General features: G+C 38.3%; 1 protein-coding gene across 4 annotated transcripts in view; it reads left to right on the forward strand.

Moving 5' to 3' along the window:
• cbfb (core-binding factor subunit beta) overlaps positions 1 to 16,939 on the forward strand; it is a 35,522-nt gene extending 18,583 nt beyond the window's left edge. Inside the window, exons 4-7 of one of the 4 annotated variants that reach the window (XM_042412816.1) lie at positions 4,439 to 4,555; positions 4,831 to 4,926; positions 6,416 to 6,481; positions 13,198 to 13,282. In XM_042412816.1, coding sequence (XP_042268750.1) covers positions 4,439 to 4,555; positions 4,831 to 4,926; positions 6,416 to 6,445 — 243 coding nt within the window. In that variant the 3' untranslated portion in view covers positions 6,446 to 6,481; positions 13,198 to 13,282. Of the gene's footprint in view, positions 1 to 4,438; positions 4,556 to 4,830; positions 4,927 to 6,415; positions 6,482 to 13,192 lie in introns of all 4 variants that reach the window. The other 3 variants (XM_042412815.1, XM_042412813.1, XM_042412814.1) reach the window with 3 other exon arrangements.
• Positions 16,940 to 18,808: the final 1,869 nt, after the last annotated feature.

Here is an 18,808-nt window from a genome sequence, read left to right on the forward strand (position 1 = left end):
GAAGCACTTACAGTAACTTGGAGAGGTTTAGATCAAGAGGGAGAGATTTGACTTGCCGGCTGAAAGCTGAGCGTACCGGAGTGTGTTGATGTCTTTGCTCAGCAGCGGTGTTGTTGGGTTGAAATGTCCGTGACACTGAGGTCTTAAAAAGCGTCTTAGTAAGGTGTCACCTTGAGCCTCCAGCACAGCTTCAGTGCTCCATGCCATACATTCTCCAACTCTGCTGGGGGTATGAACGCCATTCTTCAAGAAATCCCCTCATTCGCTGCTCTGATGACTGTGGTGAACTAACACGTCACCCTAACATCTTCAAATTCCTCATGTTGCATTGAGATCTGGTGACCGTGAAAGCCATAGCTTACGATTCACATCCTTTTCATTCTCAAACCCCTCAGTGGCCCCTCATGGAAAGTTATGTTTCTCCATTAGTTTATTCAGGTTTTTCTTGAAATTATTCACCTGTCTATGCAACAACACAAAAAACAAGAGAATAAAACAAAGCCTGTGTGGCACTACCAGTCTTTACACTATCAGATGTTATTTAATGTAAGCTCATAGAATAAGAAAACATAATGCTGTGCAGTAGAGTCTAGCTTATACCAGTACTGGTCATTATATTATTATTATATGTTATTGGATATTAATATTACTATTATATTAACACACATCAAATAACAAAAATGTGATTTTAGCACATGTGAAAAAGATTTAACATAAAAGCACAAGTCAAGACACTGACTCGTGAAATGAAAGACATCACATGTGAAAACATCAATTTCACATATTATGAGGAAACATATAGGCACATGTACATTTTCAGATATTTAATGTAAAAACAAATGTTTTGAGACATATAAAACATGAAAAGGTAAATTTCATATGCAGTTTTTTGTAAGGGGGTTTGACAATTCCTCATATTATAACATGATCCTATATGAACAACCTTCATCTGCAAATGTTTCACGTCTCAATCTGCACAAGAACTAACTAGAAAAGCTTTGAAATAAATGTGTAAGTGTAAGTGTAACACAAATAAGTGTCAATAGAAATAGAAAATAAAACAGAATACTGCTCATCTGTGCTGCAGGCAGATAAAAACAAATCCATACAAAACACTAATCTTCCCACACGGACCCTCAGACAAAAATTTAACTCAGCTAAACTTACACTTGGTTTAAGAGCAAGTCTGACTTGTCACTGCATTTTACCCTGCTTCCTTTTTTTATTCACAGAGCACTGCAGTGTGTGAGAGTCCTCCAGTCTTCATGTGTGTGTGTGTATGTGTGTGAGTATGTGAGGGGAAAATATGTAGAAACGGCCCAACCACAGACTTCCTCTGAGAGAGAACCATGTCAACCCCCACATCCATTTACTGACACACACACACACACGTTTTCCCTGTCAAGCCAAATGAAGCTTTCTTTTAAAAGCACCATGCAGCCTCACAGATGTGGAAGCCATCTCTCTCTTTCTCTTTCTCTCTTTCTCTCTCTCTCTCTCTCTCTCTCTCTCTCTCTCTCTCTCTCTCTCTCTCTCTCTCTCTCACGCACACACACACACACACACACACAGAGAAAAACATTCACTCGAATAAACACAAAAACCCACAGTCTCTTGGGGTGCGGTCTCCCCTGCAACCCCGGTGCAGTGTGGGTAGCTGTGGTAAAAGAGGTCCCTGTGAGAGGCTGTCCAAAAATAGCCAGAGTAAAAATGCAGGAACGTGGAGCTCGCCCAGTGTCACACAGAAAAATCTAGTTGTGTGTATGTTGGGGAGAGTGTTTGATTTTGTTGATTTATTCCTAAATTCTTGTTTATTTGGATAAAAATACCACGTAAAAACTTTCTACCCTGGGAAGAACAGACTTTCTGTCTGCGTTTCACTTTCTCTCACTGTCTCTTTCTTGTGTCGTGGGAAAGTAGAAGACAATGAAACAAAGAAAAGACAGAGAAAAAAAAGCAAATTACATTTCAGCTTAATCACGTCACATTAACTGTGTCATGCATTATCAGGAAAGACAAATTCAGACAGCTCTGTGTGAAAGCAAATCATTATTTAGTGTTTGTGTACGCGTCTCTCAGTTTGACTGTTTGATTATACGTCGTAAAATTATTTCATGGGCGTCTTGAGAGAACATAATGAGGCTAAAGAAATAGTACACCCGCAAATGAAAATTCTGTCATCAAGTTCAAATAAGCAAAGTGACTTACCTCAGCCTTTTCACAAGTATTAAACCTGCATTAATTGACTGTGTTGCCACTTTTGGGAAGCAGAAACAAGCTATGATCACTGCCACTGACATAGTATTTAGCAAACATTAGCTATTTATACATCCAGCAGATATGGAGCAAAATCAGCGTTCCTTTTGTAGTTGTGTTTGTCCACCTGACAAATGTCAAATTTTTCTTTTAGCTCTGTTTTTGGTCTCCACCAATTCCTGAGGGAAATATCTGGCTCTTTAGCTGCTAAATATTGCACTATGTTTGCCAGTTAGTTGCTAACTTTGTCACAGTGAATTTTGAGAGCTCTGAAAACAGCTTCCATCTGTGGCCTAAAACACCGCTGTTAGCCATGAGAGTTAACCGAACAGTAAAGTTGCAGGACGGAAAACCAAAACAATGAGCTGAAAGACACTAAAATGCTCCATAGAGCTGAGGGGAACTTCAGTGTCAGGTGATAATTCACTGTGGGTTCAACAAGTCAACAACCCCTTTCAAACACAAGTAGTCATGTGATCTATAGTAAATATAAAATATTGAATATGGCAGCTTTAAAGTTAATCAAAACATATTTTGAAGGCAAAAAAATGCTATAAATTCCTAGCACACCACTACGAGATAGTAAATATTGATGTTATAACACAGACATTTGGACAAAACAAGTGTAATATGCTGCCACAAACTGTTTGGAGGTCATTTGATGAACATTGTATGTATTTTGAGACAGACCTCTTACTTAAATAGCTCTGGAGAGGGTTAAATGCAACTACAGAGGCTCACTCACTGTGTGTTGTGCCTTTGATTTACATCAGAAAAAAATAATCTGTCCCCCTAACAAAATATTTGTATTGCCAAATGTTGAGAAACAGTTCACGGGGCAGCAGTTTCAATCTAGCTGAGACAGACAGGCACATCTAAACAGAGAAAAGGTTCTGTAATGCACATTCCCTCACATCATGGCAATAAACACACAAAGACACACACACACTCACATATTTGGTGGTTGCATTTCTGGCCTCTTGGCATAGAGCCAAAGCCATGTAACCTAACCAGGAGTCATGAAAGAGACAAAGCCTGACCCTCCTCTGTCTGTCTGACAGTCTGATGCTGTAGACTGTCTTATGTCTTCAACTGGCCTATTGTGCTGCTCAGTGTACATGAGGAAGAGAAGTTAATAAGATATAAATAAACACTTCTGCTGTAGTTCCCCTATTATCTCTGCTCTCTCTCCCACTGCCCTGCTCTCCCAGACAAAATATACACTACACAAGGTCAAAAAACACTGACATACTCAGTTATTGTGTGAGAAGCTCAGTGGTGTTGTTTAGCTCTAACTCATGTACTCTTTTGTTATTATTACTCGTCCCAAAAGACCACAAAGTCATATATTAGCTGCCAGTGTGTGAATAAGGCCATTGAATTAAGTATAGACCCTAGGCAATGGTCATAAATCATAAACACACATGCATACAAAAATAACAAAAAAGATCTTTTTAGGCATATGACATTTACTTTTGATGGCTGTGTCTCCACCCAGTTCAATACAAAATACAAACAGCCTGCAGCAGCAAACACACACACAAACACACACCCAAACACACACTCACATAGATGCAGTAACCTCAACTGATCACGTACATGCACACATATGTAAATGAATGTGCGTGTGCGATTTACTAGTCCAACACTCAATTGTGCTGGAGAGGTTTTTGACGTAGTTAGTGGTTTTTCTCTTTCACAGCAGTCAGAGCGGGGGGGAGGGAGGAAAAAGCCTCCACCTCCTAAATACAGAGCTTTTCATTATTCTGGAGAAAACAGCTGACGGTTTCTGATTTAAGAATTGTAATTATGTATGAAAGTCCAAGTCATATTAAGCTGCTGTTCCTCCCAAGGCTAATGTAACAATGGCCAGTAATTTTACCAAAGTCATCCATGAATGATTCTGGAAAAGACCTCAGTCTTTTAGTCTTTTGTTGATCGTGCTTATTTTACACGTAACTTCTGCCATATCAGTTTAATCATTTGCTGACATCAGAGATTTTTTAACCTTGCCAGCAGGGGAACTAAACAGAACTAATGTTGATTTTCCTACAGGACACATGTTGAGTGAAATACCAAAATACTGTGATGCTGAGTTTTAGAGCTGTTGCACTAAAAATGTACTAAAAATGTAGTACAGTGCTGCAGTTATGTAAAAATCTCTCTTTGTCTCTTTCTCCAGGTCCATTTAAAGGCTCCTATGATCTTGAACGGGGTGTGTGTGATCTGGAGAGGCTGGATCGACCTACAGAGGCTGGATGGGATGGGGTTCCTGGAGTATGATGATGAGAGGGCCCAGGTACCACAACACACATGTCTACTCACGGACGTGATACATTCATATGTGCACACACACACACACACAAGCAACACTCCACAACTTCTTTCCTCTTACATTCCTCTTTTCCTCCTGAAATCAAACCCCAGTCTCTAAGGACAAAGAAGTATAACCTTGTCATGGGACTTTTGTTGTCATGGAAGAGACAGAAAATTTAGCACACTCTCACTTTCTGGTTGTGTGTGTGTGTGTGTGTGTGTGTGTGTGTGTGTGTGTGTGTGTGTGTGTGTGTGCAGCATGAGGACGCTTTGGCCCAGGCAGCGTTCGAAGAGGCTCGACGCAGAACCAGAGACTTTGAAGACAGAGACCGATCACACAGAGAGGATCTAGAGGTGAGAGGGCCTGGGACTGTTACTGGACAGTGTAGTTCCAACTTCAACAGGACAAATCTGCTTTGTAACCTCCCAAAGCCAGTCTAAACCTTGTAAAATCAAATTTTTCTGCAAGATTCTAGTCTAGAAAAAAAAATGAAACGGCAACATTGACTATCTGCTAACTGTGGTGTACAGGTAGACGATAATGTGACTTACAGTCATATCAGAGTAACTTAACACCAAACTGAAAAGCATTGTTTCACTTCGTGTCCGTTGTGCGTCTGACTACAACCATCATCTCTGTTGGGTGTGGTCAGAAATGTGTTCTCTTGCACCTGTAACCACACCCGATAGTGATGATTCAGTGGTGTACTGACCACACCCTGAGTACACTTCTACATCACTGGAGGTCAGTAAAAACAACATATTCAGCTACTATTAAGTTACTCTATAAATTAACAACTGTGAATAAAAAGTAAAGCATGATTTAGAAACAGCATATCCTACTTCTGGACTCAAATGTATCCAGGTGCTGGTTTCAGCGGATAATTTACAAGACAGTTGGCGTTGCGTGGACACCTGCCATGTTTTTTCAGATTGTTCCAGCTGGTATCTCATTCATCTAGTCAGGTGTAGAAAACATGTAGATGTCTTGAAAAACATGAAATATCAAGTTTGTGGGCTGGCTTTGCAAGGCTAGACTTATCCAACTGGAAATTTGCAAATAGTATTTTCAAATTTATAAATTCATAAGTCTATAAAATATATTTGGTACTTGAAAATGACAAATGTCAAAGTAAAATGTAACATAACAGTAAACTTGTCGAGGCTTTGTTACAGTGATTAATGGTTCATTTGATCTCTTATTTGTAAGTCTATACTGAATGGTGTTAAGAGAAGACTAAACACCATGTTTTTAAATCCACACGTCAAATTTCCAGTAGTTTTTTATTTTTTTTTTGGCTTAGTGCTTGGAACGGCTTAGGGTTGTGTGATGTGTGCTTGTGTGCTTTTACTTTTTTTTTTTTTTTTAATTATTCATGTAGAATTTCTACTGTTTGAATCATAGGTTTAGTGCATGATCAGTTTGACAATAAATCTAATCTGATAATTGATTTGATTTGATATTATTGAACTATTGAATGACTGATTCAGTTTTGTCAGGTGTCCCAAAAGCCTCAGAAGGGAAAGAAGTTGACTCACTTTGTGCCAGAGATCATTGAAAAATAATTTAAAAAAAATTTACTCAATGCAAGATAAAGATCTGTTCTTAAATTGTGTGCAGTTTATTGAAATTTAATTGTTTAACAGTTTGTGTTGTTTGCCATGTCTTAGATATAAACCAAATTCAGATCTGTATACGCTGTAGATCTGACTTGTGTAACCATTCGAAACACATTTAATTACTTGAGACAAACTCACTTTCCCAGCAAGGCTTTGGGGAGATCAATGGCATCCTTCTTAAGTTGACGCCCTACGAATGAACCCCAAATTGTTTATTTTTTAGGACCCTGTGGTTTCTAAAATCTGGGACTGATGACACACAGACAGACAGCCAGCAGAAAAGAACAGGGTCTGTGTCCTTCATTTCTCACCATCTATCACACTGTCATGCACTAAACCACCCTGTGCGTGCGCATGTGTGTGTGTGTGTCTGTGTACGTGCATGTGTGTGTCCACCTGTTTAATTTATGTGCATTCAGCTGTCTGTGTGTTTTTATTTTCATGTATATGTATAGTACACAGTGTGTGTGTGTGCGTGTGTGTGTGTGTGTGTGTGTGTGTGTGTGTGAGAGTGTGCTTGTGAATGTGCATGCACCTCTAATGAATTTTATGATTACAGTCTCTGCTCCTGCTTGTTTTAATGCTTGTGTGGTGTGAGAGACAGAAGCAGAAAGATGTGACCATTTCATTGCTCTTTGAAGAAACAAACACACACGCACACACACACGCACACACACATACATCAAGACCTACCACAGCTTTGCAGCACATGGTCCTGCAGAAATTAGAGAGCAAAGGAAGGCAGGAACTCAGCACATGAAGAGAGCAGAAAGACAGGAAAGAAAGAAAAGAAAGAGAGGCATTTTTTGAAGGTCGTCTTTCGTCTGACTGATCTCATGTTTCTTCCCTGAGGCTCTGAGAGAAAAAGAAAACCTTGTGTCTCTTGCTGAATCAATATAAGTACCATCCCTATCCCCTAAAACAGCCTTAAGTGTGTAAGAAGGCATTCGATTTGGCACTGGAAAAAGATTCAGATTTGGCAATAATAAGTGGAAACTGTGGCCAATCACTTTAGGCTATATTGTGGTCCCATAATGTACATCACAGACATTTTTGTTACTAGATCATACCTCCCCTTTTTTCATCAGCAGGCGCTAGGCATAATAAGAAAGAAGTGTACTATGACAGTGAATATTGTAACTTCAGTCAGTAGGATACTGTGAATACCCACAATAAAGTAATACTTCAGGTAAGGAGTTTACATGATGGTCATGTTAAAAGAATAGTTCAACATTTTGGGAAATACTTAGTTGCTTTTTAGAGGTAGATGAGAACATCAATACCACTCTCATGTCTGTATGTTAAGTATGAAGCTGCAGTCATGTGGAGTTTAGCTTAGCTTAGCATGAAGCCTGAGAGCATGGGGGAACAGCTAGCCTAGCTCTGTCCAAACTAAAAGAAAAAGATCTGCCGACCAGCACTTTTAAAGCTAACTAACTAATACATTATATCTCATTTGTTTAATCATACACACACAGAACACACACATAGAAATGTGAAAAAAAAAAAAAATAATAAGTGGTAGTTTTACAGGAGGTTACATGCTTTAACTATTTCCTGGTGACCGCATGGTGACAGCTAGACTCTAGGAACTAGAGAATTATAGCTTGTCAATTTGTGAGCTTTAAAAGATGCTGTAAGATGTTTTTTTTTTAACCTGGACCAAGCCAGGCTAGCTGTTTCCAGTCTGTCATTTGTCCATTCCTACCAAAATATCAGTGAAAGTTTGTCAGATTTGATCCTTTTTTTAAATGTTGAACTTTTACTTCTGTTTCTATAACAATAGGACCAAATACGATTGAGTTTTATGTCAGTTATAGCTGATTCCCTCATCTTAGAAGCTTAATAATTATGAGCCTGTTATAACTCTTCTCTGAAAACACCATACTATAGAAACTATACAAACACTATACTAAAGCTAGACTTCTAAAAATATCTACATGTTTTCTTTCCATAAATACACAGTACGTTGCACAATCCATATACTTTAATCTTGCTTCCCCTGGGCTATTTGGCTGATACTCATAAGCTGAGGCTCTGAACATGTTGTACATTTAGGTCCATATAATGTAGAAAAACATGGGACTTTACCTTTACATAGTTTTCTAAAGATGTTTGAAGGTTTGATTTTGTTTTAGAGCTTGCTCATTTACTAGTATCTATACTATTTAGTTATACTACTTAGTATCTGTAGTGCAGTATTGACTTCTATAAAGTGTAGGTAGGACACAGAGAAAGTCATGGGTAAATAGCCTAATGTTGGATGTAGTAGAAGTACATACATGGAGTTAATATATGAAAAGAAAAGTGTTACAATTATCAACAAAAACATTCTTATGGCCTTGCAGATCATTTGACAAGCTGTTGCAAAACTCATATCATATCATATGTCCATATGAACCAAATTTTAGAGTTAATCTGGTTAGAAACAGCAGTCCCAGTCCAGATATGCTGTGAGCGAAACTTTGGGTGTGACTGAAGAGCTGCACAGATTCAGCCTCTGCATTTCTGCGGTCTGAACTCCACCTCTCCCTCTGCCTCCCTCCTTCTTTATCTATCTCCTTATCTTTCTGTCCTGTCTATGTGATTCAAAAGGGCAGTCAAGTTTTTATTCTTTGGTCTATCAGATAAAAGACAGACAGACTAAATTAGTGTTCTTTTTGTATTTGTTTCATAGTATTCCACATACTTTTCTGTCTCTCCTGTCCAGAACAGACAATCAGGCAGAGAAGAAGAAATGCAGAACAATGAACAGTAGGCGAGTGAGGATAGCAGAGACAGAGGAAAACAAAGATGTGAAATGATTTAAACAACATTTCTGTGTAATTTACATATCAGGAGCACACATAAGACTTTGACCGATATAGGATTTATGATATTTAAACTGAAGTGGCTACAAATGGGGTTCACCATCTTATAATTTACCATTATCACGCCAAAATGTGAATCTGAGAAAACATCTGTGAAACATTACTTAAACCATAAACCTCTCACTCAAACCAAAAATATTTGACAGATTACCAGTAGCTAAAGACAAAACCATTGCATTTACTCCTGTTATGACCATGGCTTTATGACTAATAAAGAATACATTTAAAAAAGCTGTTCAGGAGACATCAGGTCCCTCCAACTTTTTTCGACACTTCTTCTTCTTTCACTGGGTTCAGTGGGTTACATTACAGAAAAATTACATTACAGTAAAAAAAAAAAAAAAGACAAAAAACATTGATTTGTTTTTATGTGGGTGCTCACTGAATATTAAGTCGTTTCCTCCTCAATTCCTGAGGCTTTGTCATTTTGGCAAATACAACATTTTTCATCCAAAGGCAGTGATGTTCCAGTCGGTCAAGGCCAGAAGGTGCTTGTCAGAATGATGGATGGAGAAGCAATAAATTGAGAAGAAATGTGCTCTTAACTCCACTGTACATGTGCACACACACACACACACACACACACACACACACACACACACACACACACACTTCTCCAAGTGCTCAGCAGAAAGAGATTTGGTGGTGAATGATGAGCTGGCACTGAAAGCATTAATATATCATTAGTATTGATCACCATCAGACCCCCTGCTTTGACTTACACACATCACACACACATCACACACACACACATTCACAGACACATTCAGATACTGTACAAGCGCATATGTGCACAAACTCGCAGATACAGCAAATCTACATGCACTTCTCCACTATTGAGTTGTGGTTAAGCAGCCTATAGTGGCCTAGCAGGCTTCCATCTGTGTATGGATCAATACAGAAAGCTCTTCTGCCTTTATGACTAGCAAAGACCGCTCCTTTCTTACAAAGACAAACACCATACGACTAAAGGCCCTGATGCCGCGACAACAGTGCTGAGTGAAAACACTGGATGTTTCAGGCACAGCTATGAGCAGCTTGTTTTTACTCATACACTCAAAGCTCTCTGTGTTCACACTCATATTTCTACAGACTTCATAGAATTTCTTAGACTTATATGAATTGGAATTGTTTAACTCATATCCATCATCTGAATGTATCTTAAGCTCTCCAGTATAGCATGAAATGAATACTTTAAAAAAGTAAGTAATAAGGAGAAGAAAAGAGAAACTTAACTCACAGCAGACACTTTGTCAAACACAGGTCTAACTCATGACATCGTTAATTACTGCACAACATTTGCTGAAGTGGAGCCATCGTTAATGTTATCAGTTCTACCTGTGCTTTTCCTATTATGACAAACCGTCTGCTGTGGAAAAGATCCTTGAATCTGATTCATTTGGGAACGAAAAAGAAACAAGCGTGCCCTTTCACTAGCAAGGCTGTCAAGATACAAGAGAGAGATTTATACAAAAAGCAAATTGGCACATTAAGTACAAAGCAAAGAGAGAATGGTGATGATTATTGCACAAACACTCAAATTTAAAATATAAAGTCTTTCTTGTGGGCATGAATTTATTTATTTATTTATTTAGTTGGTAAGATAAAAAAAAAAACAATATATATTAATATATTAATTTGACAATTCTGCAAGATCCCAGATTTTGAACATTCAGTGCCAACTTTTTAAAATTCATTTTCCAGCCAAACATCCACACATGGCAACTACAGTGATGTAAACATGTTTAAAGTTAGGCAACTATGGAGCACCCACATAACTGCAACGCCCCTGGTTCAAGTCCAGCGGGGGACCCTCGTTGCATGTCATACCCATTTCTCTTCCCTCGTCTCCCTGCCTCTTGCACTGGCATTAATCGTAGGCTCTGGGTGTCAATACTCTGCTGCAGAATCATCAAATATGCTTCCAATTTCATACAAGAGAAAAGATGGATTTTGTGTTGGACAATTGGAGTTGAGACATATTTATTGTGACACCCAATTAATCCAAAAGAAAGTAATTCTAAAGTTCTAGAGGAGGCAGACAGATACTGGAGTCAGTCTGGCTGCGAGGAGGTAAAATGGTAGTATGACATACTGTATGTGTGTGTGCATGTGACTGTGTGTATGTTGCTATTATGGTGAGTCATTGAGATGACACAAACTGCATTCCAGTTGAACTAAGCGACCCCTTTACTATCTCTGTCTGCATTTTCGTCTGCACGGCTCTCTGCCTCACCCCCCACCCCACTCCCCCACCTCGCTTTCTCACCTCCCTCTCCTCTCTCCCCCATTTTCACCCCTCTCTCCCTAACCCTTCCCCTTTCTCACAGCTGAGCTATCACTTAAGTGTAAACATATAACCACAAGTATTTTTTACAGCAGGAGCAGGTCATGCCACGGGCTCACAAACACACACTCATACATACACACACACACACACACACATTACAGCAAGTCATGAAATATATTTAAAAGTCTTGTCATGCCAATGGCTTCTAATGATGACCTAATGATCCAGCGCGTGTGCGTGTGTGTGTGTGTGTGTGTTTTTGTGTGTGTGTGTATGTGTGTGTGTGTGTGTTTATCTGTCGGACAGCCTGCATGTCTGCCACTGCCATGTCTGTCTGCCTTTCTTCTTGTCTGTCTGCCAGCTACCTTGACTAAAATATCAACATCAGTAAAATGTATAAACAGCAGCACAGAGCCATGGTATTATAAAGCTCTCTGGCTTCCTCTAGTGACACTTTGTGGAACTGCTGCTTGTAGAAAAGCTTCTTCAACCCAGGAACCAAACTGAGTTCGGTTAATGTCACACCTGGTTCCTTGTTGGCCTCTATTTAGCATTTATAAGTTGTATATAATCAATTAATAAATTGTTTGTAAGACACCATAACACACTATAGTGTTGCTCCTATGCTCCTATGAAGCCTTCATAACAGGTGCTTTAACAGTAGATGCTTCATAACACAGTATTATATACAGTAGCTCTAGTCATATACAATCATATGTCTTCAGTAGTTGTAAACACACGCAGTTTAAAACCTGCTGTACATGTGAAGACACAATAATAAATACTTTATAAAACACTATAAAATTGTAGCCAATATAACAATAACTTGTAATCTTTATTCATAAATGTATATATATATGTATATTAAATAAGTAAAGAGTGATTCTCTCATAAAGTTAGGGAGCTCCCAAGAGACAGACCTGTTGACTTTTAGACACTAGTATGGGTCAAACTCCAAAAACACTGAATCCTACATTTCCCATAATGCAACTCAATACTGTCTTTCATCAGCTCCTCCTTGCCTCCTAAGTAGCCCCCTCTTTCAAACGTCACACCTCCAGTTTGTAACACATTCTCTGTTAAAAATGTTAAGTTTCAAGCCCAAGTTTTTACAAACCCTGATGACATCATTAGGGTTATTTTTTCAGAGTTGAGAAATCTCCCTCCAGAGTCACAGACAACGTTATACAACTACTATACTACTACTGGTAGATAGTATCAGTAGAGAGCCCCTTTAAACCCATACCACATATTTCATCATCGTAAATCCTATCTTGCAAATGATTTTTACTTGTGTATAATCACATAATAAAAGTTTATTACATACTATAAAATAGTAGTAAGGAATTATAAGGATATCTTTCATTGAAATGTTCATACTTACAATACAATTCAAATCCTAATCAAGTATGACTGATGGGAGTTTTTATACACATTTGTGAAAATTCAGATATAGAATATTTATATATTGTTTGATAATAATTTTACAGTGTTACAACAGATTTACTAACTATTTACACACATGTACAAATCATTTATGTTTATGAATGTGTTTAAAAATACTGAAGATATATGATTCTATACATGCTTACAACTCTTATACTGTTAATACAGCCATAAATGGAGTTGTAGCAGCTAACAAAGACATTTAAAAAATACTCTGCTCAGATCTAACTAAATCTCACTGGGCTGCAAATATTTGAAAATCTGTACTTAATTTATTGTCTCTCTCTCTCTGATCCCTTTCTTGCCATCCCTCACATGCTCTCCCCTTCCTCCTCCCTCCTCTGCTCTCTTCTCCTCCCTCCTCTTTCATCCTTCCATCCCTCTCTCTCCCCAGTCCAGACGACAGCAGGACCCCAGCCCTGGCTCAAACATGGCCAACGCTGACGTGGAACACAAGATGCGCTGAGGAGTGGAGGACGAGTGCGGTGGCGGGAGGAAGAGGAGGAAACCAGGGCTGGCAGTCCTTTCACTTTCAATACAATCAGCTGAAAAAGAAATGTCACTCGAAACTGCAATTGTAGACCAATTGTTCTCCATTATTTCCTCACAGGTTTGATACGATCATTTTCACATGCCAAACATTTTTGAGATATTTGAATGTAGATTAAAAAAATAAACTTCCTGAACTGATTGAATTGAAAGTGAAGTAAGCCCTAGAGCAGAAGGATTTAAAAGATTAAGGACACAACAGACCTGGGTAAAAAAAAAAAAAAAAGTATATTTAAATGTGACACATCCAGAGTTGAAGTTGTTTCTTGAGTCAAATGAGTGTTTCAGATATCATAAAGTAAATATCAAATCATGCAAAAGCTTTCAAGCATCTCTGAATAAATATTTTTTGTCCAGGTCTATAAAGCATTTGATGGATAGCTGTAGATTCAAATACCATAAGTATATTTTCTATTAATACAAGATGTTGAAAGTAGTAACCGAGGTATGGATGTCATTAAGGGGAGTGGAGGAGAACAGACAGAAGCCAGAAGGAGCGGTGAAGAGAGAGATTTGTTTGGCTCAGGGTCATGGTCAGGGCTTATTGGTCAGGATTACCATAAAAGAGGTGTTGACAGTTTGTGAAAAAGAAAAAAAAATCTGTATTGTTCAGTGAACATGCCCATTTGTGAACATGCCCTTGTTAACCCTCACTATACCTTGCTCACATCCTGTAACCTGCTGTTTTCTGAGACCAAAGTTCACTTTGCTGGAAAGCGAGGGAGCGGGGAGGGAATAAAAGAGAGAAAACTAAAAAAGTAGGCAGGAGGGAGGAGAGCATCCAGAGAGAATTTTGCCAGGTTGTAGGGTTAAGAAGCCTTTGCTGTACTATAATCTTTTAAAAACACCACAATGGTGAGACGTCCAACATCCAGTTTATATAGATCATAGATCACAGGTAATGTAGCAAAAGCCTCAAGGCAGGACAGACAAAAAAAAAAACAAACTCTGCTATCTTTGGCTCTGGAAGCGATCAGGGACATGATGGGGTGTTTTTGTGGGTGAGGGGAGGGGGGGATTAAAACAGATCAATTCAGACGTCTTCCAAGGGGTTTTGCACTATGTGATACAATCAGTCTTGCTGTCCATGAAATTTCTTTATATGCATGAAACCAAACACAGGCCTACCTATGTTCTTTGATGTTCCCCATGCAGCCTATTTATCGTGAGCTTTACAGCACTTGTATGAGGAATAACTGTGTGATTCAAGGCTACGCCATTGTGAAGCCAAATTGATATCAACTTGTAAACATTTTCACAACCTCCATTTGTCTCTGTTTAACTTGAAAAACACAGCAGTCGATTTTAATTGATTCATTTAGTCAATCACGCAGATATTCCTTATCATTAAAGGACTGTAAGGGGCCTAAATGCAGAATACTATTCCCTGTCCTGTTACAGCACTAGTGTAATGAAAAGTTTTGTTATCTTATCGTTTTGTTTGTGTGAAAGTCATGATGTTTACTTTTTATATTACTTCTCATCTCTGTATGTATTCATTTTTGTTCATCTTTCAGCTTTGTTATCAACTAGTTGTAGAAGTGGTATTTCATGTAAAGTTGAGTTGAAAATTACAAAATGCCTCCAGAAACTGGGAGTTTTGAGGACTTTTGTTGCTTTGGTTTTTTTGTTGTTTCATGTTTTTTTTTTTTTTTATTAATGTTCCTTTTATTCTTTATTTTTTTAAAGAAAATCCACTTCCTGGGTTAAATACATTGAATGTGGATTGACTCAAGCCCTGTCATTAGGCGCCATAAATGTTTTTATATTGTAAGCTCATTTCATCTTCCAGTGTGTTTTTACATTTAGTGCACTCAACGGTTTTATTGTAATTATTATAACCAAGAAAATCTTTTGTTCATGTTTTTATTCCTTCTCAGTGTGACTTATTAAGAATTTAATGAGCTTTACATGAGCTAAGAAAACTGACTTGAACTAAGAAAACTACATGAAAACTGACTGTTGTCCATTGATAGCCATGGCTTTGTAAGATTCTACATGCAGTTTAAGAGTAAAGAAACATTGTTGTGGCTAACAATGATGCTTGAAATTAAAACTTTAAAATTAAATTCAAAGAACAAGATAAGTTTGATGACAGGACCCCAGGCTGACAGGTCACAGAGAGGTTATATAAAAGCCTTCAGGAAGCTAAAGAACTGGAAAGTTTTCTACAGCTTCTTTAACATCTCCAACCAAATCATCAAGCACAGGGTACAACAACAACAAAACCATGCAGGATTTTCATCCTAACATTTGGATACTACACAGGAGCATTTAATAGGGGTAACCTAAAGTCAGAAATTAAACTTTCTCATTGGCAGCATCACTTAATTTTTCCCACAGAGATTTGGGAGACTGGAGAGAGCTTAAATGTTCCCATTTTTCTTCTGAGTATCCTGATCCTGCAAAGTCAGCTGGCCTTGTGACTTGATGCTTAATTAGTCCAAGAATGTGAAAACGTACTTTCTGTCTGAGGGCACCTTCACTGTGAGAAGTGGTGGATTTTTGTGGTCTGGGCTGTGTTTGCTATTGTATTGTTACGTTGAAAAGTCCAACAGATGAGATAGTAGTGAAGTTGCATTAAAGACTTTGAATGAGGTGGATGGGTGGAAGGACAGAGGAAGGCAACAGAACATTGGTTGTATGTTCTGGGTCCATAAAATGGGTTATGGCCAAAGATGAGGTTCAGGTCATGTTGGTGAAAGCTTTCAAACTTTAAATGTGCAGTGGCTGGTTATGATTCTATGAGGATGCTGATTCTTTAATTGAGACAGTGTAAACGATGGTGCAAACTACATGTTCAGATATTGGTTTACGAGTATGAAGATCAGGGGAAACTGATAGAGCACTGGGTATGAACCAGTTCAATGAGAGATGAAAGTGGACAGTCAGAGCCAGGACGGATTGGGATGCTTTAGCCTGGGGTGTTCAGGTTTCTGTATGTTTTAGGATGTTTTAGTCATGGATTAATAAATCATGTCTGCACCATGGCAGGATTATGCTGCCACAAGTGTTAATAGCTATACAGCTCAGATAAATCTTAGTAATAACACCACCCATGAGTGGTCTCATGAAATCTGCCATATCTGTAGAAACTGTCACAACTCTTGGTCATCCAAGAAAATATCATCATTATGGGATTAAACTTTGCTTAGATTAAGAAACATTACCGAGGGAGTGACTGTAAAAGTAAAAAAAATTTTAGGTTGTAAGTAGGAAGTAACCACAGTGGGCCACCCTGTCCATATCATTATGCCATAATTTAGCTGATACTCCATCCCTCAATCTTCTTAATGCAGGCATTAAGACAAAAATAAACCACAAACTATCTCTGTGTCATCACATTTTCTTTCTTTCTTTTTATTTTTTTTTTGTTTAAGTTATTTAAACTTTGGTTTTATTTAGAGATCCAAAGAAAAACTCTGATATTTAGTGGCTTGTACACACTCTCCAACTTTTCTCTTTCCTGTGCGTGTGTGTGGTCTGTCTTTCCATCTGTTTTAGGGTTGAGCTTGTCCTCTCGGGGGAATCTGAAATATGAGATATTCAATCCCAAATGTTGGATGTTTTTCATAATAAACATGTAAGAATTCTTGTATTTGTTTTTGTCCTTTACAGCCAAACAAAAGCCGATACCTCGCTTTACACTTCACAGCCATGTTCCAACCACACAGGTGTTTTCACTTTGCCTGATTAGACCAAGGACAGTGTGAGCATGTGCAGTCTGTGCTTGATTGCCATCTATCTCACTCTCCAATTTGTTCTACTTTTATACTGTAAATCACATTATGATGAAAAGTTTGGTGACGTCAGGATCTACCAGAAAAGGCCTTTTTCATGTAAGACATTTAAACATGTCACAGTAGGAAAAGTCCAGGTGTAAATAATAAAATGAATGAGACTGAATTCCATTTAGCTGCTTTAGTTTCAGGGTCCTGGTATTGTACATGCTGCTTCACCGTCACACTGTCATGGCTTACATGCTTTCCCTATAATGACAAGTCAAAATGTCTGCTGTGAAAAGGCCTATAAATGGAAACACATGTGAGTGTGCACAGCCTTTAATTTGAATTTAACTCGCTATGGTTTTATGGTTGGCCTGTATGCAATGAATCTCACCAGCGCCCATTTTTCTCAGCCTATTAAATTAACATATCAAATGAGCATTTCTGGAATAAACATTGGAACATTTTTTTTGTTCAGCTATTGATTACACAAAACTACACTTAAGAAGTAATCCCTTGCAAAACTATGTTCTGTGGATTATTCAGGAGGACATCGCAGGGGCAGATATTTTTGCTGCTCTCTAAGCAGGAGGAGAGCTTCAAAAAGGAACCATTTCCCAAGGAGGAAGGCTTCAGAAAAAGAAAGGAGTCCCCAGAAGCTGTCTATGAAAGAGGAGAGCATGAAACGTAAACTCTTTGCAAAGCAGAGCTGAAAGAAGGGGATGCTGAAAGTAAAAAAAAAAGCATGAGCTGCAAGAGATGATGAAAGAGGAAGGAATGGATGGTGACATGTTGATATCCTGAAAGTCTGTAGGTTTTATTGAGCCTGTCTGCTCCCTTGTGGTCAAAACTGCTTAATGTCAAGAAGAAGAAATGAATCTTTTTTCATCTTTAAGGAATGTTTGCTTGTCAATAAAGATATTTGCAGGAAATATGAAATACCAGTAATTCAGTTGATCTGTTAACATTTCTATAGCAACATATTACATCACCACTGGAAATAAACAATTAGGACAAACTACTAGCAGTTTTATCAAAAAAGTGCAAAGACCTGAGAGAAAATTTCTGTCTTTGGAGTATAGATATAAGAAAATGGTATAAGATTGCTGTCTTTATGTCATGAAATCCAACATCAAAAACCTCCAGCACCTCTTTCCACCCGTAATACATCTGCAGACTCTGATCATGTTCCTGATATATCTTGTTTCAACTGACTTAGGCTACATGAACTTCTACAATGTCAAACTGTGTATATGTTAATGAAGAAACTTAAAGGTTCTGTATGTAGGAATCGGAAATTCTTTCTCATTAGTGACACCTGTGGCCATTAAATGAGCTGCAGTCAACATCCTGGTGCTGGCGGCATGAGACTATTGCAGGTGATGTCTTTTTCCTCACTTATACTTCTCATAATTACATAAAAGATCTCTAATGTTGTGTTTTGCATTGTGTTTCAGCAAAGCATCTCTCCCTCCCAGTCAGTCAGGCTATGTCCAGGCAGCAATGTGCTGCGGTTTTGTTGTGAAATGTGTGCTTATTACCACCTTTGGACTACTAAAAGGAAAAACAAAAGGGGTAAGCTATGTTCTGCTATCACTCTGGAGCCTGTTTTCTGCTCCTTTGTTGAGGAAATAATGTTGTTTTAGCTGTTTGTGCTTTGGGAGTGGGCAACTTGTCATTGCGGGGGTGTTTTGTTGTGAAATGTGTGGTTGATGGAGGCAGCTAGCTGTCTCATT

This window comes from Thunnus maccoyii, chromosome 5 (genome assembly GCF_910596095.1).
Source record: "Thunnus maccoyii chromosome 5, fThuMac1.1, whole genome shotgun sequence".
NCBI lineage: Eukaryota > Metazoa > Chordata > Actinopteri > Scombriformes > Scombridae > Thunnus > Thunnus maccoyii.